Genomic DNA, 25,124 nt, shown 5'->3' on the forward strand with positions numbered 1-25,124 from the left:
AAACATCCACACCCACCATGTTTGTCTAGTGTGCGTGAGACAAATAACAGGTCTTGCTGATCAAACCGGTGTTCTGACAAACCTTCTACTTTGGCAAAACGTCCTACCGTAAGTAGTTTATGCACATTTCTGCTGTCACAGAGGAATACCAGCACAAATATAAGTAGGTATGACGGTTTGCCACTTAACGTTGCCCATCAGAGTATGCTTGTAGCTTATATTCGTAAAGCCAGGGTGGTTTGCCACTTCATTTTACCCGTTAAAGTATGCTTGTAGGTCACATTCACAAAGGTAGCATGGTTTGGCACTGAATTTTAGCCATCAGAGTATTTTTCTAGCTAATATTCACAAAGGTAGGACGGTTCGCCACTTAATTAATTTCATGAATTAATTTAAGAAACAACGGGTAGGATGGATTCCCAGAACACCAGCCGTTCAAATGCCAGTTTCCGTAGTAATTGGGAAACAGTATGTGTAGTGATGGGATTTCCGGCTCTTTTTAGAGAACCGGCTCTTTCGGCTTCGAACCGACTCTTCTTCAGGTTGTTTTGTTGCTTTAATTAATTTATTATTAACAATAATATAAAATTATGCACAAAAGGAATTACTAATGTAAAAAAAGTGGTTTTATTTATATATGTTTATATATAAATATTTACGGTGGCCCCTAGAGACAAAACACGTACAAACTCCAAAAAGCACATACAAACTCCAAAACACAGCTACCTAGATCACTTAAATTACACAATTGAAAGCATACTTGTATGGTTTCATTCATTCATTTATTTGTTCATTTCAGGCACAACAAAAATACATATATTAAATATAAAGTGCACAAAACAAAAAACAAAAATTACCTGAAAAGGAGTGGGACGAAGAAAACTTATTAAATCCCACCCCTATACTCACTCATCAACAAAAAACAATAAGCTTCCCACAGCTACGCCCATCGTTGCAACCAAACAAACCATCAACAACCCCGGGCACATGCAAGCATCTCAACGGCAGCTCGCAACAACAAATAGAACCTTCATAACAGAATACAGAATATATATTAATTATAAATTGCATTACCACAGGTAACAGGCAATAATAATTACATAGTGACAAACACACATACATATACATACATACATATATATCTACACACACATGTACATACATATGCACACACTTTTTTTTTTTTTTTTTTTTTTTTTTTTTTTTGAATCCATACCAGCAATGGTAAAAGAACGAACATTACAGAGCACACTATAACCATCATTGAGTATACTGTGACCAAACAAACTGTTTGTAGAGGAATTTAAATCTATGAATATTTTTGCATTGTTTCAGTTGTAAACTCAGACTGTTCCAGATTTTCACACCACATACAGACACACAAAAACCTTTACGGGTTGTTCGAGTTCTGGGTAATTTGAATTTTCCGAAGCCTCTCACATTATAAACCCTTTCTCGAATTTCAAATATAATTTGTAAATTTGCAGGTAGAAGTTTATTAAAGGCTTTGTATAAGATTATGGATGTATTGTAATTAACCAGATCCTGGAATTTAAGTAACTTTGCCTGAAGAAAGAGTTTGTGAGTATGATCTAGATAACCAGCCTTGTGAATAATACGCAGTGCTCGTTTCTGTACTGTGACTAATGGATTAGTTGTATTTTTATATGTGTTTCCCCACACTTCCACACAATATGTAAAATATGGAAGAACCAGGGTACAGTACAGAGTACGAAGTGCATCTTTATCAAGGTATGGTTTGTCTATTTATACATAAGCACTCATATATATATTCAAATAATTTAAAAAAATGTTCATTTACCTGTTACTACCACACACCAAATCCGGTCGTGGGTACTTGCTGGCTTGTGTAGCCACTAGGTAACAAAAGCTCAACACTGCGCCGAGCATCCTGGAGCACTTCTGTTGTGTTTTGTACGTGTTTTGGAGTTTTTACATGCTTCTGAGTTTTTATGTGTTTTGAAGTTTGTACATGCTTTGTCTCTAGGGGCCACCGTAAATATACTTTTATTTATTCACTCCACATAAAATGTAATAAATAAATCATATAATACAAAAACGAACTATTCACAGTTCAACTTTTAACTATTTCAATTTTCAGCTTCTTCCTTTTAAACAAATTTAAGAGCCATTTCATTCACGACTTACACATCACTAATGTGAAGTTAACTGGCTGTAACCGGTTTCAATTCCTTTTCCCCTTATTTTTCAGGTACTTTGGGTTTTTAATCAAACTTATTCTTCGATGTTTTTTATTTGATTTTATTTACTATCGTTTGTTTTTTTTTAATTTAGTCTCTAGTGTTAGACAATTTTGCAGTTTTGAATTTCTTGTTTGTGTTTTTACTTTACTTTACTCTTAGGTTTTTATTTGTTTTTCTCTGTTAAATTCCCTTAAGCTATACTAACAATGAGACTGTGTCGTGTTTGGAAATACGGCTCCAAAGTATGGTTGGAAACACCCAGGTCACGTGATTGTGGTTAATTGCGGTTTTGGTGCACTCCGCCACAAATTCGCCAGGTGGCCTCGCTTAGCTGCTGCTTCCAGGCAGGTGAGGCGCCTGCAGGATTAACATCTTGGCTGATACTTGTTGTTACTGAATGGATGTTTTTGATGCTTCTATTTATAACAAGCGGCAACACGCCCGGATTTAATTGCAACAGTCCATTTCACACTGACCAACAGCTTTTCAACCTCAGCAAACACATTCAGAGGTTGTTCAAGGAGGATAAAGAAACTTCATTATTGTTATTATTATTAGTAGTAGTATATTACTGCTCTGGAAGCCATATCTGGTGACATGGGCATGATTTATTCAGATTGAACCTGCATGTATGATATTTTACGTTACAACAGTTGGAATAATAAAAAAATATAATAATATTAATATTTTCTTGAGAGTTAGTACGAAGTAGACCATGTGCAATTAATGGATTTTTTTCTTGCTTTTTTGCAGGATGAATCGTCCTTCAGTTTCTGACTGAGCCGTATGTGGGGGAAACTCAAACATTAAGTGCAGCTGACTGAAGCGGAAACAGCATGGACTTAGTTTCCTGTTAGAGGATCAGGGTCAGGAGAAGGGATGTCAGGGTTAAATAGTTTATTCTTCATAGAAATGATGTTGGACATGGGGTGTGTGTGTGTGTGGTAGAAGAATGTCCAGTGCACGGTAAGCCGCAGAGTCAGCAATTAAATCGGAGCTGAAAAGGCAACAGGTCCTGTGACTGTAATTAACTTCTTCACCACCAGGTGGTACTGCTGGGTTTCCCAACACACTTTATAGAGCATTTTCTATTGAAAGTAGGAACAATAGAGAAAAATAGAACTGAGAAATGTCTGCCTCTTTTATTGTGACATTGAAAGTTTCTTTTCAGATCATTTAATAAATTTACAGCACAGAGCACATCTCTCTCTCTCTCCGTGCCAATATTTATTTAATGACACTCTGGGTTTCAGTGATTGAACAGTCTGTATTGATCTTTACAATCCACAGCAAAAACAATAATGAGATCAGATATTGTTTTATTCCTTACATGTGTGTGCGCTGTTAAAAAAAACAAAAAAAAACCCCCTCTGGTTCATAAAAGAAAAGGTTATTCCCCGTGCCTCGCCTGCCTGGAAGCAGCAGGTACACCACATGTTGAAACTTGAGTGAAGTCCCAATATCGCAATTAGCCATTGTTACATGACGTGTGTGTTTTGACCCACCCACACCTTGGAGCAGTGTTTCCAAACCTCTGAGCTTAGAAAGCTCGACATAGTGTGGAAATGTCATTACTGAGCGCCCCACCCAAACTCAGCTCAATAGTGCTCAATAGTGAAGCTAGTGCTTCATTACAAGCTCTTGTAATGCTCTCTTGTATCAAATCCTGCCTCTGCTACACTGACTGTAGTCTATCTATCTATCTAGATATAGATATAATATAGATATTGTTTAAATAAACATTGTTTATTTGAAGCTGAAATTGAGGTTGTATCCGTCTCAGAGTTTCCATCAGTACAAACAGAAAGCATCTATTTATGGTCTAGTTTTTCATGCATACAGACACCAACAGGAATTTTGCTTCAGCAATTACACAACAGCTTCAAAGCAAATTGGTGACAGCAGCGCTTACAGTACACATGACTGCAGCCTCCTCAGGCACCAGTATAAGGGACTGACGACTCCTCAAGTATCTAGTATGTTGTGTGTTTCAAGTGTGTGATCTTCACTGTCTGTGTGTGTAAAAATTGCTCCATGCTGTGAATTTAAGAACCCCAACATGAAATATAAGATGAGATATAAATTGTCATCACTCTGAGTTTGTTGGAACACCTTTTACCCTCCTCTCTGTGCCTTCAGTCATTTGCTGGGGAATCCAGAGACACGACAAAGAGTCAGGGACTGGTTTTAGTTTTACTGCCAGGTTAGATGCAGGTTTGCGATGGTGGGGTCACGGTCTGGTATCAGGTATTGAGCTGGAGGTCAGCTGAGTTTTCTTAGTGAACCACTTGTTGTAGTCAAATGTTGTGAACATAAATAAAAATCTTGTCGGTGTGATTCTTGACTTTTTAGTTAACAGGACCCAAAGAGTCCGGGTAAATAGGGTCCTGTCCAACCAGGTCTGCTCCTCGACAGGGATTTGTGCACTCACCCTTATCATTTATCCTATATACAAATGTATACAAATATATGTTAGAGTAAGTTTGAAAATAGGGCCATTTTAAAGTATGCAGACAACTTTCAGGCTGCTCCAGGAAAATAGATCCAGCCACGGCCCAGTGCTTGCTGAGTTTGTCAAATGCTGTGATTAGTCCTGCATTCAGTTGAGCAAGACTAAGTGTAAGACTAAAGACATGATCATTAATAAAAAACAAACACAAAAATCAACAAGCATGCACCCAAAGTCACTTTTATTGAAATTCAGATTGTGGAGTGTGTTCAGTGTCATAAATATCCTGGAACAGTTATTGATTCAAAGCATCATTTTAAAGCAAACTGAAAACAAGAAGCTCTCTCATGTTTGAGAAGGCTTTCTTGTTTCTACATTGATAAAACCACAATGATTTTATTTATATCTACTCTTCATTGGATCTGCTTTATGTTTTTCTTTGGTGGCTTAAGAGGCTGATAAAGTGCGTAACCGTTTGTCAGCTGCTCGGATCCAGTTTTACTGCTGTGTTCACTGGTACAGCGGAGTTATTGACCTTTAACTAAAACTGAAAGAAAAGATGAAACATAAACAAAGACATGAGCGGTCACTTACCACTAATGCCTCACCTCACTGATAGGAGAAGTGCTGAGTATATGTTATCTTATGTTCTCGTGGCTTGAAAGTAAAGCCAACTGAATACAAATCTACTGAGAGGGGAAGCGACAAGAGTTTGCATTTGATTCTCGAGTAGGCTTTTTATGTGCATGGTTTATTTATTTATCTATAAAATGTCTTTAAGTGTAGGTAGTAAAGTAGCAGGTCCAAAAAAATGACATCTCTGTTTCACTGTAATGTAAATGTTTAATCACAGTTTGTAAAGCAGGGTGTGACTGGAATGAGCAGTTTGGACACTTTGCGTTTGTCACGTGTCTGAATAGACAGGTTTAACAGTGAGCTGAAGCTTCTTCTTTATCTGAAATATTCAGGCTGTTGTTTGTTCTTTCAGCTTATTAAATCGAAGTGGACAGATTGCGGGTCGCTCTCCTACAAACAAGTAAGTAGACTTTAAAACCATTTAAAACATCCTGTGTGAACGTGTGTGCTTTTGTTGTTTACTTTTTGATGCAGGCACCTTTTTAAAAAAGACCGTATGGTATGTGGGCAAACCATGATCAGTTTAAAGCAGCTTCAGAAAAGCAAATAGCTACCATGACAGAAAAAGCAGGACAGAGACAGGAAAGCAGCTTTTAGTTTGCTCATGTGATGCAAAACAAGAAACACCACAAGGGGTTTTATGAAAGTGCGCAACAGGAAGAAAACAGCGGCACAGTGGTGTCTACAGTGCTACTAATGGTTAGGCTATAATAATAATAATAATAATAATAATAATAACAATAAAAATAGTATCTCTATTACTGTTATTGCTATTATTATGTTGCTGTTGTTTTGTTGTTTACCTGAATTAATGACGTGACACAGTAAAAACATAAATAAGGAAACAAAACATACACAGATCCCTTGACCTTGATGTCCCTTGGGGCCGTCTCATTTGACCTAATTTATTTTGCTACTGACAATCGACCCCATGGACTAATGTTCAGCTTCAGTTTAATTCAGTTTAATTAATATAGCACCAAATCAATACAAGCTTTATATTATAAGGTATATATATATATATATATATATATATATATATATGAGCGAAAACTACAATAATCATATGACCTCCTATGAACAAGTGTTTGGCAACAGTGGGAAGGAAAAACTCCCTTTTAACAGGAAGAAACCTCCAGCAGAAACAGGCTCAGGGAGGGGCGGCCATCTTCCGTGACTATTTGACAAGCTGTAAAAGACACCAAGAGATTAATAATAACTAATAATTAAATGCAGGAGGTGTATAAACACAGTGAGTGAAACAGAGGTGACTGAAGAAGAAACATGCAATGCATCATGGGAATCCCACAGCAGCCTAGGCCTACTGCTGCATAACTAAGAGAGGATTCAGGGTCACCTTATCCTGTCTGGTGTGATGAGCTAAACTTGTTTTTCTTTTCTTTTTTCCTTTTACAGGTTATTGTAATACAGGTGCATTACAGTGTCACTTTAGCGCACCCAGTAAAGTCAACAGGAAAACTTTACATGCTCTTCTGTGTTTGTAGAGAGGAGCTCATGGTTCGTAGAGACAGCTGCCAGAGACGGAGAAACACAAGAACAGGTAGAAAACTAAGCCTAAAAACATCTGAATATGTTATTGGAGTAATACTGAAAATACACTTCACTCTGATGTCAACAGACCATTTTAAATCTCGTAGCTGAAACATGCGCAGAATTATGATCATGGTTTGGATCATAGACGTACATTAATTCATGTGCTGGTTAGCTGCACAGAAACTGTGTCTGTGTACACTCTGTGTGGGGAAATCACTCTTGGTTTTTAAGCCAGTGAAAAATGTGAAATATTTTACTTTTATTTGTATTGTCTTTTTAAAAAAAAGATATTTATTAAAACGTTCTTCCTCTGATTCATTCTCACAGAGAGAAGATGATCAGGATCCTTCTGTTTCTCGGCCTGGCGTCCTCTGTCTGTGAGTGTCCACATTTAAACACAGTAATCTTTTGGTAAATTCAAATAAATAAATAAATAAAAATGATAAATGAACACACAATAATGAGGTGGTGTCTTCTCAACAGGGACGTTTGTTTTGAAAAGGACTGCGACTGTCTTTGAGGCCAAAGAGGACGACAACATCACCATCAGATTGGACAGTCAGCTCCAAGCTGACGTGTCTCTGACTGACATGATGTGTGTTTTCCACTCAGACGTCACTAAGATTTTATTTAAAATGATCAGAGGAGTGGAGGACTCTGAGTCTCAGGATGAGCAGTTTGCAGGACGAGTTCAGACTGACAGAGACGCTCTGAGAGGAGGACGAATCAGACTTCATCTGTCCAGAGTCACAGCTGAAGACTCTGGAAGCTACAGGTGTGACGTGGCTGCCGACTACGACGACAGCCTGAAGAGATGGAGGCTCGAGACAAATGGTAAGTTGACTCCTGTATCTCCTTACAACTGGACTGTAGCTACAATGTTCAGATTTTCATCTAATTCAGATTTTCATCCTCAGAAAATTTTGTTTTGAGTGTGGGTCGAACCTCTGATGGAAACAGCACTTATGTCTTACTCAGACCTCTGATATTTGGACTACCAAAAGGTAAATCAACAATCTTTATCCACAGTTCTGAGTACCCTTTTTAACACATCCCACTTTAGTCGTCTAAAAGGTTTGGTGTTCGAAATTTACAGTGAATTGTGGAATTATTCTGTCAGGCTGGGTCTGTGACCCAGCAATTTGAGTGCTTTTTGTAAATGTTTTATTATAAATATATGTGTAGTTCTGTAGGTTTTAGATGAGCGTATTCTAGTTTAGGTCCATCTAGGTCCTCTTCTGTAAGTCTGTTCTGGTCTTCTCTAGGTAGTTTGTCATATATTTGTTGTCTGCGTATTTCATGTTGTCTAGTTTGTGATGTCATGCCAGCGTCTCGGTGTTTCCTGTTGTATTTTGGAAGTCTAGTGTTCCCTTGTTCAGTGTGCTTAGTTTTATAGTTCCCCTGTGGTGTCATTATGTTCATTAGTGTCAGCTGCTTCCCCATGTGTTTCCACTTCCTCTGATCATCCCTTTTGTGTGTTTAGCCTGTCTTTGTCAGAACGTCTGTGTTACCACGCCGAGTCATAGAAATCATAGCAGTCATAGTCTTTATAGTTGTCTCTATGTTTCACAGTTGTCTTTTAGTTTTCCCAGTATGGGTTCCAGTTTAGTTGTTGCTCCTGATTTTGCCTTTGTTCATGTTTACCAGCCTAAATAAAACAGCTCGCTTTTGGTTCAAGTCTCCGCTCCGTCTTCTTCTCTGTCTGGATTTGGGTCCACTGCTTCACTACACCGGCGTACCCCGCCGTGACATATTTAAGTTAAAATTGTCTGAACTTCATCACATTTGTGATAGCTTCCATGCAATCAAACAAGCATGTAATGAACACAGGGCGACATCTCACGGGAAATACATGTTATAGATATATAATTTTAAATAACATGATGTACATTATGCAACCATTTATCGTTTGGGGCAGAATTTCTTATTCATAATCAAGTTTTTCATGCTTTATTAATCAAAAAAAAGAATAACAACTTACTTTTTTCAGTGAATAGATGCATGTAATTTTGATTGATGTATTTGGTTTTGTCTTTTTATTACATCTACTTTTGAACCTAGTTTTTTTAATTATTATTATTTCTGTTTCTATTGTTTAAGCTTTCCTGTTTCTACCTTTGTTTTATCTGTACAGGTTTTGCGTCTCTGCACATGATTGCGAGGAAAATAAAGGTGGACGACAAAAAGAAAGTTTTGATTGCAGGTGATACTGAAGTTAATTCAGGACTTCCTTTGAAAGACGGTGGTGGGTTTACTCATTGATCAACTGCAAAAAGATTTGCCAACTGTGACATCACAGAGCTTTCTTGCTGCACAACAAGCCCAATTCTTACCCTTAAAGTCTAAATACAATGTTTAGTTTCCAGATTTGTTCCTTTTTGTGTTTGAAAATTGGCTGATTTCTGTGCCTGTACTGTTACGTTCCTTTTGTTGGCTTTGATAAAATTGTTTATTTTATGGTCTGTTTTCCCCACACAGGTCCAAAGCCAGCAGAAGAAAGGGCATGTCATGAAAAAATCTCATTATTTGTTCTAATGGCATTTTTAAATGTGGCAACTGCAGGAGTTGTATTACTTTTCATAAGAGGTCTTTGTAACCTGTTACGATGGTAAGGTACACTGGCAAACTTCGGATCGAAATGTTTGACTCATTTGTCCTCGTTTGATTTAGTCTGACTGTCCTGTTTATTGTTACAGTTCAACACCACATGGAAATGTCCACACTGTAATAAAACGACTTAAATCAACAGTGACTTCCCTGCCTGTTAATGTTGTGAATAATTGAGTTTTAATTCTACTGCTGTGCTTAAAAAATAAATACAAAAATAAAAAATATAAGTAAAAGAAAGGGAATCTTTGCACCTGTAAGATTTCCTTCAAACGAGGAAAAAATAGAAAAGTCATATGTGATGTTACAACACTGATTCTTAGCTCTAAGTCAAACAAATTATATTAGAAAAAAAACATCATAATAGACCCAGTGAGTTATGGTGTCCATTTCCCAAATACATTACATACTTTTTTTCTTTAAAATATATGTAAGTAAAGCAGATCATGGAGTCAGCATTTGAAAGTTTCAAATTATACTGCATGCATCTCTTTGTCACTGACTTTGCAGTACTTTAAAAGGATCCCAGAACAGAAACCACCCCACCTAGTGCTGCAATTGCACTATAATTTTAGGCTGGATTGTTGAGTAGTATTATCTTTTTTTAATTGTTGATTTTGAGAATAACATGTAAATATTATTTTACATGTGTTATTTTTCCTTCTGAACAGACACAGTTTGTTGAACAATATGTTTAAAATCCAACAACACTACATCAGATGTGACACTCAGATACCCGTTGGATGCTGGGATAGGAAACCATTTTTGGAGATCCCCAGAAAACACAAAGTATCTCTTTGAGGTCCAACCCTACCTTCATTGTTCATTCTTATTTCGTCATGCCTGGCAATGCCAATAAACTTGCCAATGCTTCAGGATTCACTGTCACATAACAAACAGGTGGCAGCAGCACCCACAGTACACATGTTCAGAAACCAGTATGACAGGACTCCAAGGCCTGTGGTGCAGGGATGTGTCCAACTTTTTATGAGCTCTATGCAAGATTCTGTTTGTGGACTGTGCAATTATAAACCTACAGAGAATGATAACAAAAGGTCAGCAATGGGGCTCATCTAAGTCTATGTTATTCTTGAAATTTAGATTGTATTCTGTGAATGAACAATTAAAAAAACATAATACTAAATAACAGACACTGCATTTTCTTCATAAATGATCATTTTAAATGTAAGAAACTTAAACTTAGCTTTTAAACAGCCCTGCTAAGATTGACAACCTGTCCAGGGTTTACCTTGCTTCACCACAGGCTTACCCATAGGGAGTCATTTGATTTTGGGGTTGTTTGGGTTTTCTTTGTATTTTTGTAGGTTGTTTACCTTACAATATAAAGCACCTTGTTGCTGTTATTTGGTGCTATATAAATAAAACTGAATTACACTGAATAGGGCCTATCCAAGCTACCCTCATGACCCTGGTATGGACAAGTGGAAGAGAATGAAGTTCTTAAACATGAAATGTAACAACATAAAAATATCTCCAACCTGCCCTAAGACAATAAATCAATAAACTGGGCCATTTTCCAGTTGAATGGAAAATAAATGCAGTCATTACATTGAATAAAAGAATGCTCAATATCCATATAAAGGAACAAAGAACAACTCAAGATAGAAACAAAACAAAATGGCATAATAGCTATAATTAAAATTTAATAAACATCTATCTATCTTGTTTATTAAAGAAGAGCATCTATTTGACAAGAATACTGATGCTGTAGGTGGAAATGAATCATATATAAGTCTCTAGTCCACCAAACTGCTTCCTGGATTTCAATTAACTTTAAGTGATTGATTTCTGTATGACTTTATCAGTATCTCACATTGTTGGATTTTTAACCTAATCTTTTTTGCACTTTTTGCACTCAGTTCATTGAGGTTTGCAAACATTTGTGTATGTACAGCTTGCTTGAGGTCCCGCTACACCAGTTAAATACAGTCGAGGTCTTTTTCTGATTGGGCCACTGCAGCCTCTTGATTCATTGCTGGTGTGTTTGGGATCATCACCCTGTTTAAGCCAAGTTTTAGCTTTCGGACAAATGGCTTTACATTTGGCTGTAGAATACTTTGTCACACAGGAGAGTGCATGGCTGACTTAGTGACTACAGAGTGCACAGATCCAGTGGCTGGACAACAAGCCCAAATCCTTCCCTTTCACCAGCGCACAGGCAGTTGGTATGATTTGTTTGTGTTGGTTTGGTTTTCTCTGAACATGGGGCTATGAGTTGTGGACAAATATCCCCACTTTGGTCTCATTTGTCCAAAAAGCATTGTTCCAGAATGTGACAAAGTGGATGAGAAAACCATTTGTCCATATTCTTAGTTAACATTCTTGTTTTGATTTAACCATATTTCACATGTAATCTGCAATAGGCAAACATCTACTATCCCGGGGTTGTTTATGTTTTGCACTTTTACAGATTATATAATATAACATCTTGGTTTAAATCAATCCCTACAAGTTTGTTAAGTTAACATGTTATTTATTTCAACTGTTAATTTGTATTGTTTAGAACTTACCTTACCTACCTGTCTTCCAGAAACAAAAGGAGGAAATGTAGTTTTACTTCCTGCTTTATAGCTTCTGGGTTCATCTGAGGTCACAGGAAGAGACCAAGTGCAGAAGGGGAAGAACTCTTATAATTTAATAAAGTAGATTTATTGTTATAATATGTATTGATTACACCAGAGTTCATGTTGCCAGTAAAGAGGAGTAGTAGAGACTTGAATATAATGTTCATCGTATCTACCTACTGAATGGAATAGTCCAGAGGAGAAATTGTTTGATTAAGTGGACTATTTAAGCAGAAGAACTCAGGTGTTTCAGGAAAGGTTTGGGTCAGTGTAGCTGTGTGCAGTTTGACCTTAATTTCCGTTGATTTAAGTTCAGTTATGTTTATTTGAACTGAGTTAATTATAGAGTTGAGTTTCTTATTTGTTTCTTTGTAAATATTGTTTCGGTCACAAAATGGTGAATAAATCACTTGCTACACTGGACAGCATCAGTCTCCTGCACTTCTTTGACCGCATAAGTCGAGTCCTACCACACAGAAGTCATGTGTTTTGTCCAACTTTGCAAACCTAGCTGTGCGGCTGTGTTCTTTTTAGAGATGGGAGGCTTTCTCCTGGAAATCCTTCCAACCAGCCACACAGTTTCTCAGGGCATTGCATGGTGTGACTCTTGGGAAAATTGATGGACCTGTGTGGTCCTCCTCATGTGGGTCCAGTTAGGTTTTTGTTGTGTGATTTTTTTTGCTCCTGCCTTATGTTATGTTTACATTAACACCACTGCATTTGGGTTTTTTGTCTTGCTTTCCGAGCTTCACATTTGGATCCCACTCTGCCTGCTACACAGCGGAGCCTCGACGATAAGTGTATAACAGTGAGTGCCCAATACTTCTAAAGATGATTCAATTCAATTCAATTCAATTCAATTTTATTTATATAGCGCCAGATCACAACAAAAGTCGCCTCAAGGCGCTTCATAGATACAGAGAAAAACCCAACAATCATATGACCCCCTATGAGCAAGCACTTTGGCGACAGTGGGAAGGAAAAACTCCCTTTTAACAGGAAGAAACCTCCGGCAGAACCAGGCTCAGGGAGGGGCGGCCATCTGCTGCGACCGGTTGGGGTGAGAGAAGGAAGACAGGATAAAAGACATGCTGTGGAAGAGAGACAGAGGTTAATAACAGATATGATTCAATACAGAGAGGTCTGTTAATACATAGTGAGCGAGAAAGGTGACTGGAAAGGAAAAACTCAATGCATCATGGGAATCCCCCGGCAGCCTACATCTATTGCAGCATAACTAAGGGAGGATTCAGGGTCACCTGGTCCAACCCTAACTATATGCTTTAGCAAAAAGGAAAGTTTTAAGCCTAATCTTAAATCTTAATGATCAAAAGAAAAAGACAAAGACATAGAGAGGAGGAAACATGTCTTTTAACAAAATTAGACTTTATTTATTTCAAAGTGATGTCATTAAATATAAAGTGGTACAGCAGCTGATACAAAAGAAAAAGTCATGAGACCACAATACATAGTCAAAATGCTGGGTTTGCCTATGTAGGTACTCAGTTAATTATAGTCTAATGACGACACCTGTTTCTAAACTTAACTCTGTATTATTAATGTTTACGTTGGTGAAACACTACAGTTTATGGTCACAGTGTTCAGGTTAAAATACAATGTGATTGTGTGTTTGTTGAAATGATTCAGAATATGTTTTTTTCAACCTTATTAACATCAACCTCATATCCTCATGCTGATTTCTGGAAATTCAGAGCTAACATATTACATTTAGACACCAATTCTGCCTGTTGTTTTGTTTTTTTAATGTTGATTCTGATGTTTCCAGGCTTCTAGTATTAAGAGTTAAAATAAATAAAGAAGCCATTTTTAAAGTGAGTTGAGTTCATTTCAGGACATGTTTGAGCAGTGTGTGGTTCTTCTTTAATAACTCAGTGTTGCAGTCACATGTTAACAAGTGAAAGAAAAGAAAGATTGTTTACGCATTTGCTTCTTTTGTCACTTTAACCCCCGATGTCCTTACTCTTATTTTTGCAGACAGTTGGAGTTATAAATAATATAAATATAAATCTTTAGGTGAAAATAATTTCCTTACAAAGTTTTTAAACAGTTTTTTGGATCCAAAAACACTTTATTAGCCCGTGATGATCCAAATAAACCTCCTAAAAAAACAAGTGAGACTCTGACACTTAAGTAAAGTGCGCAACAGCTTGTCAGCTGATGTGATCCAGTTTTACTGAGTCATTGCGCTTTAAGTCAAAATGAAAGTGAAACTAAAACACACACGGCAATAAACAACAAGAAAAAAAACCCAACAGATGAATGCTGACTGGCCAGTATATCATGATATCACTGATAGGAGGAGGAGTCTTGTACACATGTTATGTTGTGTTATTATAGAACTGAAGTAAAACGCAGTATCGACGCGTTGAAGCGAATAAAAAGCTACCAACGGGAAGAAGAAGAGACAACAGGAGTATGAACTTGATCTTTTAGTATGTTTTGCTGTGTTTCGGTGTCATTCTTCCTTGTTTTGTACTGCAGTTGATATTTATTTATTATTATTACGTTTTTATCTCTTTCTTAAAATGCCTTTGTAAAGTAGCAGGACTAAAATGTTACATGTCCGATAATGAACACGTTTAATCACAGTCTGTAAAGAGGATGTGACTGGAATTAACAGTTTGAACACTTCGTGGTATTCTGCTTCATCCGAAACATTCAGAGTGTTGTTTGTTCTTCCAGCTGATCATCAGTTGACAGAACTGATGTGATAGAAAGTGGACAGATCGCCAATCGCTCTCTTACAAACAAGTAGACGTTAAAACATCCTGTGTGAACGTGTGTGCTCCTGTTGTTTACTTTCTGTTGCACTCACTGTTTAAATAAGCTACGTGGACTAATTTTCATCAGATTGGAAACAGGATAAAAAACAAAACAAAACAAATATCTGACAGAAAAAGGACAGAGAAAGACAAACAGCTTTTAGTTGGTTCATGTGATACAAAACATGAAAACCCAAAGGGGCAACATGAAGTAAACAGCGGCATAGCGGTGTTTATAAGAATTTATAATAATAATACTAATACTAATACTAATAATTATTATTATTATTATGATGATGATGATGATGATGATGATGTTGTTATTGTCAAAAACACGAGGCTAGAAGGAGCTTGCTTCTTTGACATCTTTAGAAGTTCTAAACAAATGTCTGTCCTCCTCCAGAAAATCTTATGTACGTAAACACGCGTTGCAACTTCTTATCTGGTGCGCGTCTTTTATTTCGACAGCGAATGCGCACCTGCGGATATGTGCACCCCTGCATATAGTAAACTATATTAACCATTTAACAAATTGTTAGAAAAAATTTCAACAAAATAAATCAAAATAAATCTGAATCTGTCTAAAAAGTTCATTAAATATATTTTTGTGAAATTTCAGGAAGGAGATTTAAACCGACAGTGAGCACGTGACCTTGATGTCCCTTTGAGGCCTTCTGAATTTACTTCATTTAATTTTCTGGTGAGCACCGATCGTTGTTGCCTAATGTTCAGTTTTGTTATCTGTGAGGTCTGATGAAATGAAAATCAATAACACTGATTTTTTTTTCTTTTTAAATTTCACAGGTCAGTGAGTGTAATGCACCCAGTAAAGTCAACAGGAAAACTTTACATGCTCTTCTGTGTTCGTAGAGAGGAGCTCATGGTTCGTAGAGACAGCTGCCAGAGACGGAGAAACACAAGAACAGGTAGAAAACTAAGCCTAAAAACATCTAAACATGTTATTGGAGTAATACTGAAAACACACTTCACTCTGATGTCAACAGACCATTTTAAATCTTGTAGCTGAAACATGCACAGAATTATGATCATGGTTTGGATCATAGACGTACATTAATTCACGTGCTGGTTAGCTGCACAGAAACTGTGTCTGTGTACACTCTGTGTGGGGAAATCACTCAGTGGTTTTTATGCTGGTGAAAAATCAGTGGCGTGTCTAGAAATTTTTTGTTGGGGGGGCCAAGTAGGGGCACAGATTTGGAGAAGGGTGGCAGATGTAATTGGCAGATAATGTTTAAAAAAAAATTCTACCAACCGTTAACCATAATTCAATAACCCTATAAACCTAATAACCGAATGCGCTTTTAACTCTTATTAGAATGAGATTTTAACCACTACGGTGCAAAGTTTTTAGATACTGCGTTGATAAAGTACAAGAGATACAATCAGTCAGTGTTTATTCAGCAGTCAAGGACATCAATATTTGCATAGTATTTTTACTGACATATAGTGCACATATGTTTTGGGCAAAAACATTTTTGAATATTAAAATATGAACATTTTTAGCCAATGCCAATGTAAAACTTTATCTGCCTATTAAAAAAAGAAGATAATCTTCTCACAAACTGGTGTTTGATTTTGAAACAGGAAAAAAGTGGGGAAACAAATGAAAAGACTAACATTTGAATAAAACCTGAAAGCAAGTAAATACTTTATATGCTGCCTTATGGTAAACTTTGGTAATATTGATGTATAAAGAACAACACTGGCTGATGATGAAATACAGTCAGCTGGCATGGTGACACTGCCAGTATTAACCTGCAGGGCTGGACTGGGACAAAAAATTGGGCATTTTCACTACAGATCGGCCCACCAGGTATTAAAGCCATAAAGCCTTTGAATGAAAACAAATGCTGTTGTGACAGTGATGTACACTGTCTTGTTGGTATATGTATGATTTCTATACATTTTACGTCAGATAAAAACTTTGGTTGTAAGATTTAGATAATTATTTAATAAAAGCGAGACATCTCATTATAAATGAGAATAAGAAAGTATTTCTTTGTGCCCCCCTTTCCCTGCACAGCTATCAGCTGTCAGCTGCTTAAAAAAGGATCCTGGTGTTATTTGTCTCTCAGAAACAGTTCATAACTTCCCTTCAACTCATTCATGTCACCTAAAAGGTAAACCTGTTTCTCCATCACCTGTTCAGCTCTGATGATTCAGTAAGGACATCTCCTGGTTTCATCTTCATGTTTCCCTCTCACCACATATCCAAACCGACATCCTGACCAGCAGCTTTACAGCTGTGGCTCCAGCAAACATCAGCTGATACTAGAAATTAATATTAAATAAATTTTAACAACAGCTGATCAAGCTTAAACGTCCTGCTGTTGTTTAGCACGACATCTGCCTGTTTCCCCGTTCTGGCGCAAAGTGGGCGATAAATAAACAAGAGAGAAAAGCCGATCAGCTGATCATTGATCAGTTTCATGATTGAAGTAGCAACAGAAGAGGGAGGGGGAGATGAGAGAAGAAGAGGCAGCTGTGCAGCTAAAGACAGAATAAATCCAGCTTTGTGTCTTTTTTTCATTATAGCAAAAGTACGAGACAAACTGCGTTTCTTCTCAGCTCAATACAAAATGTGTAATATTTTCTCTCAATGAGGGACCATTCCATTTTTTAAGGAGCCGTTGGCAACTCTAAATAAAATAAAGTTCACTATCAATAACATCATAGCACCCACCCAGCTGTATAGAAACTCCATCATGCTAGCTAGTAGCAGTACAAGTTATTGTAACTGACTGTAAAAAGTCAGCACAATGAAAATAAACTCCACCTAAACTTGGTTTATATCTGACCCAGATAGACTGCAGGTCATAACTTCTTACCTGAAGTTCATTTCACCTGACACTCGGACTGGCGGCTGCCTCGGGTCTCTCCTCCTGCCTCCCCTTCCCTCATCCACCTGCTGGCCTCTGTGGAAGCCCCGCCATAGCCACCACCAAAGAACTGAGTTATTTTTACACATCAACCTGCATCTGGCCAATCCACCACCTCTCACTGTTCATGCCGTTACAAAAAAAAATAAAAAATAAGCTTGTGTGTCCAGCTATGTTAACCTGCAACCAAATCTGCAGCTCCATACAGCAATGTTACAACTTAGATTATATCTTATAACTCATAACTCTTATCTATGGAAGCCCGTTTCCGCCACTAAAAAAAAAAAACAATAATCCATAACTCGAAATTTCGAGTTATTTTCTCGAAATTTCGAGTTATTTTCTCGAAATTTCGAGTTATTTTCTCAGAATTCGGACTTATTAACTCGAAATTTCGACTTATTAACTCGAAATTTTGAGAAAAATAACTCGAAATTTCGAGTTATTAACTCAAAATTTTGAGAAAATAACTCGAAATTTCGAGTTAGCGCTGCCAATAAAAAATCTACGTGGCTGATGTCATTTCCTTGTTACCCGGAAGGATATGGCGCAAAGGGGTGCGCACTCAAAACTGGATCGTGTCGTGAGCTACTGTAGCGAACACAACAAATGGCGCCAGGTTCTTCAGTTTTGAATGCCTTCCTACAAATGACAACTGGATAACAGGTATACAAAACAGTGTGACAGCGATTGTTACATACAAAGTTGAATAGAATGCAACGTGAGGGTTAACCAAAGGTACCTAATAAGGTTTCTGTTACACGCTAATGACACCTGTTACGTCTGATGAAACAGACGTTTTGCTGAAAGCATGCGTAATAAGAGTACAACACTGTATAAAACAAAATCACAAATAACCCAAAACAGGGAATATGACTGACAACTATATAAATAAGGAACAAAACCAATAAAACTGTAACCAGACAACTGAGAAAATGTGGGATTGACTGTATTGTGATGCTGATTGTAGTTACAGTGCAAATGGACACTTAAAAATGCAGTTCCCACTTCTCCACCATAGTCAGAGCTCATAATGTAGGTAGGCACAGATACTTTGATGATAATATGGTGGCTTTATAATAGGTCATTTTAATTTATATCCTTCCTTACAGCATGGGAGACTTGACTGAATTCTTGAAACAAAGAGAAGTCTCTGAGGAAATTATACAGACCTTGGAGAATGAGAAGGTACTTAATTCCAACAAGATACTGGTTGAAATGCAACTTTTCCTCATTGTTCTTAAGTTAAAAATAGGATAGTATTTTCAAGACTGGTTGTTTTAATAAATTAAATTATTTTTCCATCTTTAGATTGATGCCAGTGTCATAAGTCTAATGACAGATGAGGAGCTGAAGACTTATTTGCCATCATACGGTGATCGTCTAGCAGTATTTGGATTTTGCAGACGGAGGGGCAGCAACCGCAAATCAGCGCTTTTTGAACGGCTGAAATCCAAACTGTCCAAAAGAAAATTATCTGAAGAGGATGGCAGTAGCACACGGCAAGAAGAACATTCCCAAACAACCCATAAAAGAAATGCTCTGAAGAGAAATAGAAAAATAGAAATAGGATGGATGCATTATGATGAAGACACTGAGGTTTTCAAGCAGGTTAGAGCTAGACGAGGAGGAGGAACAAGAAAAATAGACATTTGCAAGGATGCCAAGAAAAGGGACATATTACAGGTTGCAACAGGCCTGTTCTTTCCAAATGGAGGAAACATTCAGGGGCCCTTAACAGATTTTGACTGTGATCTGAAGGATTATCAAGAGATGATAGTCGATGATGCATTGACAGTAGGAGAACTTTATCATGTCACAAAACTAAATATCCTCAGGTTCTACCTCACCACAAAGAAAAAACAAAATGACAGTCTTCAGAGCTCCAACCCAGGTTTGCATCCATCTTCAGAAATTGAAGCGAGTCCTCAAAACCAAACTTCTTCTTTTACAGTCACTACAGTCCAAACATCTGCTCCATTTGAAACAATCAGCCATGATGTGACATACATTGAAGACACTCCAAACGATAACCTTCCACAATCTTCCACGCAGTCTCTAAGTGCTAACACTTCTCACAGCAGTGACATTATTTTTGTTGGCCCCTTTTCTGACAGTGAGCCAATAAATTTGGATGACACCCTGATTTTTTCTCCACAACCTGGTCCATCCAGTGAGAGAGCGAGGAGAGTAGTGGTGGTCCACAGAGGGCAGGTAATGTCAGAGCTCATTTCACATTTTAGTGATATGGACCTTGAAGATGTCAACATCAAAATCCAGGTCTTACTGCCTGATGGAACACCTGAAATGGCCCATGACGATGGGGGAGTTGTGAGAGATTGTCTTTCAGAATTCTGGAAAGAATTCGATGACCAGTGCACCACTGGAAACGTTTACAAAGTGCCCTTCTTAAGGCATGATTTTGGGCAACCGGAGTGGGAGAGTGTGGGCAGAATCATTGCATTTGGATGGGTTAGAGAGAAATATCTGCCTGTGAAAATTGCACCTGCCATTCTGGAACAAGCTGCCTTTGGATATGTAAAGAGTGATATTGTGGAGAATTTCCTTAAGTTCATGCCTGACTCTGAGCGTACAGTGTTAGAGGCGTGGCGATCAGACTTTAGCACCGTGGACCAAGAAGAACTTATAGACATACTTGATAACCACAGCTGCAGAAAGATACCAACAGCCTGCAATGCCACTGAAGTCCTATTGGAGCTTGCACACAAAACACTTGTCCAAGAGCCTGCCTATGTTATTGAACAGTGGGCAAGAACACTCAGCACTGCATGGGAAAGCCTTTGTGATCTATCTTCAGTTTATGAAACCCTCCAACCAACTGTGAGAAAAGTTCTCAAGTGTCTCACTTTCCCTGAAACAATGACGGCTCACCAGAAGCTGATTCAGAAATATCTAACTACATATGTGAAGAATGCTGAGAAGGAACATTTGTGTTTGTTCCTCAGGTTTTGCACAGGATCAGATTTACATCTGGGAAAGAACATCATCATTGGATTTAACGAACTTAAAGGTTTCCAGAGACGACCTGTGGCACACACATGTGGATGTGTACTGGAGCTGTCGATAAATTATGACAGCTATCCTGACTTCAGATCGGAGATGAACAGTGTGTTGGAATCAAATGTGTGGGTTATGGACATTATCTAAAGGTTTGATTCACGGACAAGGACTTAAAAGCCATTGTTGTTTTACAACAGATTATATTTGAGTTGTGAACTAAAACTAAAGTGTTCCCATGTGAATGACACAGCAAAGGTTTCAGGTGTTTAAAAACTGAGTTCCAAAAAAAAGTCTTTGGTGAAATACCACTGTAATGCAATTTGAGGTACTTCTTTGTGTTTCTGTGTTTTCCTATTACAACTGAGGCAATATTTTTCTAAACACTTGTGAAATGCATTTCTGCAGAGGTCTCAAAGTGGAAGTCTGGAGACCATTTATAAACATTCCCATTTCCTCAGTCAGCATGTGTGCATGTGAACATTGAAAGCAGTTTTCCCACCTTTTATTCAATTTTTCTATTATTTGAATCCAAAATCAACTTAAAAAAATGCATTAGGTTAATTTTAATTTGTCAAATTTTATTAATGTAATGTCACAAGATGACATGTATTGTAGTGGTTCACCAGAAAATTAGAGATTGAGACCCCTGCAATATGTAGTATATAGTACATGTAGGAGATATTGCATATATCTCCTACATGTTTTATCATCGTGCACACATTTTACAGTTTACAAGTCAGGTTTTACTATATCATTGTATTTTATTACAGTTATGTTTGTACAGTTCTGTTTAGCCATCTGGGTTATGGTGACTTTTGCCAAATTGAATGGCCATAAGGCACACCTATATGCTTTTATTTTGGATTTCTGTGAAATCAGCAATTGCTTAGCTGAAGGTTGATTTTTGGTTGGCTTTTCCTGATTTTTGTAATGGAAAAAAACCCTTGTTTATCATAGCCCCCCTTTTTTAAAACTGCATAGCTGATGGGGTTTATTTAAAAGATATTTTCCTATATTTCTGTTTTCATGTTCGAGCCTAATGTATTTGCTTCATAGTGGTTTTAGACCACACGTTCTTATTCTTTAAGTAATTGTAGGATATTGTTATCAGATCTTGCCATATTATCTTCAATCTCTTTTTTTGGTCCCATTCTCTGTTTGTATTTTTAATAATAATTGAATTTTTGCACAAAATATTGCATATTTTTGTTGAGTGTATTGTCATACTTTTTCCAAGTCTTGTGCTTGCAATTTGATTTTTATAAGAATACTTTAAGGTGTTTTGTGTTACTGTAAATACAGTACAGTTATTTTGTTTTAAGATAAGATGATGGCAAAAGATCTGTGTTTTATAATAAAGTGTTCAATGAGACAAATTACATCTTTCATTTTGGTAATTTCTGGGCTTTTATTACTCTGAGGCGCAATCTGAAAAAAAACATAGGTCCATAAATCTCACTCAGTTAGGTTATCCATATGCTAAAAAAATATATAATTATACTGCCCATAATCAGTAAAACAGTCGGTATATATAAAAATCTCAGCAGTGAAAAAATGACAGTGAAAAAAAAAATTACTGCTACATAACCAGATATTTCAAAACATCAATAATTACTCTAATAAAAAGAAAGATGAAAAAGCATATTTACAAAAAGTTGAAATCATAATTCCAAGGTGACATGCGCTGCATATCCTCCAAATAGCAGGTCTAACAGACATTATGTGTACATATGTTTTAATAATAAGGCTTTTAAAACAAAAAAAGGTTTGTTAATTGAAATAAACCATCCAAAAAAAAAAAAAAACCCCTCCAAAAATTAAATACAATTTTTATAGCCTTTTTCACTTGGCCCTGTTTGTGATATACATTTTCAGGCCCTCAAAACCCATGTATGTGTGCCACAAAAATGACAACCATCCATAAATTAATAACTCATAAAAGTTTACAGTTTAAATATCAAAATACAGCATTAAAAAAAAAGTGTCTTTTGGGGTGATATTTGTTGCAGACAGCAAATGTAGCAAAATTAAAACCAAACAAAGGGGAAAAAAGGCCTAAATATCCCTAGATGTCCCTGAAGGACAAGGGTCAAAGAATGTGTTTTTGCCACCTCAATCAAATGCATAATGATGTCTAACCTTTAAGGCAAAAGCTCCAACTCAGTAAGCATCAACTGCCTTAGCTTTACATACAGATCCACTGTATGAAACACATCATCTGAGAAGTCCAGGTTATGTTCTGACATGAGTTCTACACAGAGATGAAAGACATCCTCTTCACATGGAAAGTCTTTGAACACGCATTCTTCAAGGCAGGCTTCAACTTTGTCCATATTGACATGTTTGAGACAGTCCCTCGCGCCATAAATGTCTGGGAGGGCATACATAAAAGATGGTCGGCCATGAGGACTTCGGGAGTTGTGGACTGGGCGCATTCTGTGGTCATTCCAGGCCAAAGCAACTTCATTTAATTCTTCCTAGATGAAAACAAAATGCACAAAAGAAACATTTTCAGGCATACAATATGAAAATGTTAATGTACAAAAGCACAACTAACTTCTACATTGATTTTCTTAGCTTACACACCATTAATGTAGCTTTGAGCTACATTAATGATATCTATTTGTATATATACACATACCTATATACATACACACACACACACACACACACACACACATATATATATATATATAGCATGGACAGACAGATACTTATTTACTTAGTTTTGACCCACCAAAAATGCTAACTGAGTACAGAGACAGGCCTAAACACATATAAATAATCAATGTGTTATAATGTATAATTGTGTTCCTTGATATATATGTGGATTTTTTTTTAATATATAACAAAACAGTTTTTTTTAAAAAAAAAAGCACTCTACTTTTCACGTATACGTTAATATATCTGATGTTTCTATAATATGCAAAGGCCGTGTGAGTTGTTACAAATTAAACAGTTACAATACATGTCGTTTACACAATCACCTATGTAAACTCACCTGTATAATGTGAAGAAAACAGAACTGGACCAATGATTTGTCCAAGAAAGAGTCTGAGAAGTGGCCATCCTCTCTTAGTTTGTCAAATAGTTCAATCCAGTACTGGATACACTGGCTTCGTAAGATTAGCCACCATCTTTCAATGCGTTGATTTCCTGTACTTGCTCCAAATATGACGTGCTCTCTTTCTGGTTCATTGTCTGTAAAGTGCAAAAATCGTTGCATGTGAGCCACATGGACGTTTTCTGTTCCTAGATCTAATCTCACTCGATCAGGGCAACCGCCATGTTGAATCACGGCATCCATGAAGTAGCCAGCAATTACTCTCGGGTCATTATTTGTCTTGTAAGCGTCTAGCCATATTACACTCCTTGAAAAGCCGTCAATGCATCCACTGATTGCAATCCCAAATGGCTTCAGCTTATCGTAGCCGTCGATATGCCACACATAGTTGGGGCCTCTGCTATGATACACTCGCCTCCGCAGTCGTCTACGTGACCTCAAATCCACACCTTCTCCATCGAATAAACGGAGCAGAAGACGAACGGTTTCTCTGTCAGTAACAATGCCATTCATCCAACACTTCTGGTGCATCCAACGATACCCATGACACTGTCCTGAGGTTGCCAATTGTGCTTGTATAAAAGCTGCCACCTCTCCCACCTCTGTTTTGTTCTTTCTGCGCCAAAGTCGGTTGTTGTGTAAAATCCTTTCAAGTGTACGGAGGCTGATAGTAATGCCATGTGATTCGGCTAATAACGCAAGAATCTCCTCATTTGTGAAGCCACGCTTAAAATACTCAGCAATTTCTGAATCCATGATCCGTATCTGTAATACTCTTAGCATATCTGTAGCATTTGTAGCTGAGGGCTTCAGCTTCCGGGTAACACGGAAATGACGTCATTCACATAGATTACTGATTGGCAGAGCTAACTCGAAATTTTGAGTTATTTTCTCAATATTTCGAGTTATTTTACTCATAATTTCGAGTTGCTAAGTCAAAATTTCGAGTTGCTAAGTCGAAATTTCGAGTTGCTAAGTCGAAATTTTGAGTTGCTAAGTCGAAATTTCGAGAAAATAAGTCGAAATTTCGAGAAAGATAACTCGAAATTTCGAGTTAAGTATCCTTTATTTTTTATTTTTTAGTGGCGGAAACGGGCTTCCATACTTATCCCCTCAGTAGAATACTGTCTGAAATATTCGACGGCTGCAATAATTCTTTAAGTGTTATTTTTTCCTTATTCTAATTTCACCAAAGTTTACTAAACTCAACAATCTTAATATTACTTACCGGGACATTTATTCTGTCCTCATTTTCTTTCACCGAAAAATTGTTTCCTGCAGTGCCGTCTTTCGTGCTTGG

At 37.2% G+C, this 25,124-nt stretch overlaps 4 protein-coding genes across 5 annotated transcripts in view; 3 read left to right on the forward strand and 1 right to left on the reverse strand.

Moving 5' to 3' along the window:
* Positions 1–25,124, forward strand: part of LOC146522669 (uncharacterized) — a 67,044-nt gene that overhangs the window by 16,807 nt on the left and 25,113 nt on the right. The window lies entirely within an intron of this gene.
* LOC146522671 (uncharacterized) lies at positions 438–9,883 on the forward strand. Of its 2 annotated transcripts, XM_085153574.1 has the most exons (9): positions 438–762; positions 1,753–5,710; positions 6,727–6,871; positions 7,192–7,241; positions 7,348–7,698; positions 7,782–7,868; positions 8,999–9,067; positions 9,343–9,472; positions 9,561–9,883. In XM_085153574.1, the coding sequence occupies exons 4-9, from the start codon at positions 7,199–7,201 to the stop codon at positions 9,646–9,648; spliced, it is 768 nt and encodes a 255-aa protein (XP_085009700.1). In that variant the 5' UTR covers positions 438–762; positions 1,753–5,710; positions 6,727–6,871; positions 7,192–7,198; the 3' UTR covers positions 9,649–9,883. The 2 variants fall into 2 exon arrangements, with proteins under 2 accessions (XP_085009700.1, XP_085009701.1); XM_085153575.1 differs by having other exon boundaries at positions 9,343–9,616.
* LOC146522672 (uncharacterized) lies at positions 18,006–22,569 on the forward strand. The gene is made up of 3 exons (XM_085153517.1): positions 18,006–18,405; positions 18,852–18,927; positions 19,051–22,569. The coding sequence occupies exons 2-3, from the start codon at positions 18,853–18,855 to the stop codon at positions 20,905–20,907; spliced, it is 1,932 nt and encodes a 643-aa protein (XP_085009643.1). The 5' UTR covers positions 18,006–18,405; position 18,852; the 3' UTR covers positions 20,908–22,569.
* Positions 22,734–24,903, reverse strand: LOC146522673 (uncharacterized). The gene is made up of 2 exons (XM_085153554.1): positions 23,762–24,903; positions 22,734–23,237 (listed from the first exon to the last, which is right to left on the reverse strand). The coding sequence occupies exons 1-2, from the start codon at positions 24,605–24,607 to the stop codon at positions 22,902–22,904; spliced, it is 1,182 nt and encodes a 393-aa protein (XP_085009680.1). The 5' UTR covers positions 24,608–24,903; the 3' UTR covers positions 22,734–22,901.

The sequence above is a fragment of the Neolamprologus multifasciatus genome, chromosome 3, assembly GCF_963576455.1.
Source record: "Neolamprologus multifasciatus chromosome 3, fNeoMul1.2, whole genome shotgun sequence".
NCBI classification, from domain to species: Eukaryota; Metazoa; Chordata; class Actinopteri; order Cichliformes; family Cichlidae; genus Neolamprologus; species Neolamprologus multifasciatus.

What these genes read in the sequence shown, in the direction of transcription:
- LOC146522671 (XM_085153574.1), top strand. Translation starts at nt 7,199, where the DNA reads ATGATCAGGATCCTTCTGTTTCTCGGCCTGGCGTCCTCTGTCT. An exon ending in CGGCCTGGCGTCCTCTGTCT is followed by an intron (nt 7,242 to 7,347) that starts GTGAGTGTCCAC and finishes TCTTCTCAACAG; the next exon opens with GGACGTTTGTTTTGAAAAGG. An exon ending in GATATTTGGACTACCAAAAG is followed by an intron (nt 7,869 to 8,998) that starts GTAAATCAACAA and finishes TTATCTGTACAG; the next exon opens with GTTTTGCGTCTCTGCACATG.
- LOC146522672 (XM_085153517.1), top strand. Translation starts at nt 18,853, where the DNA reads ATGGGAGACTTGACTGAATTCTTGAAACAAAGAGAAGTCTCTGAGGAA. An exon ending in AGACCTTGGAGAATGAGAAG is followed by an intron (nt 18,928 to 19,050) that starts GTACTTAATTCC and finishes TTCCATCTTTAG; the next exon opens with ATTGATGCCAGTGTCATAAG.
- LOC146522673 (XM_085153554.1), bottom strand. Translation starts at nt 24,607, where the DNA reads ATGCTAAGAGTATTACAGATACGGATCATGGATTCAGAAATTGCTGAG. An exon ending in GTTTTCTTCACATTATACAG is followed by an intron (nt 23,238 to 23,761) that starts GTGAGTTTACAT and finishes GTTTTCATCTAG; the next exon opens with GAAGAATTAAATGAAGTTGC.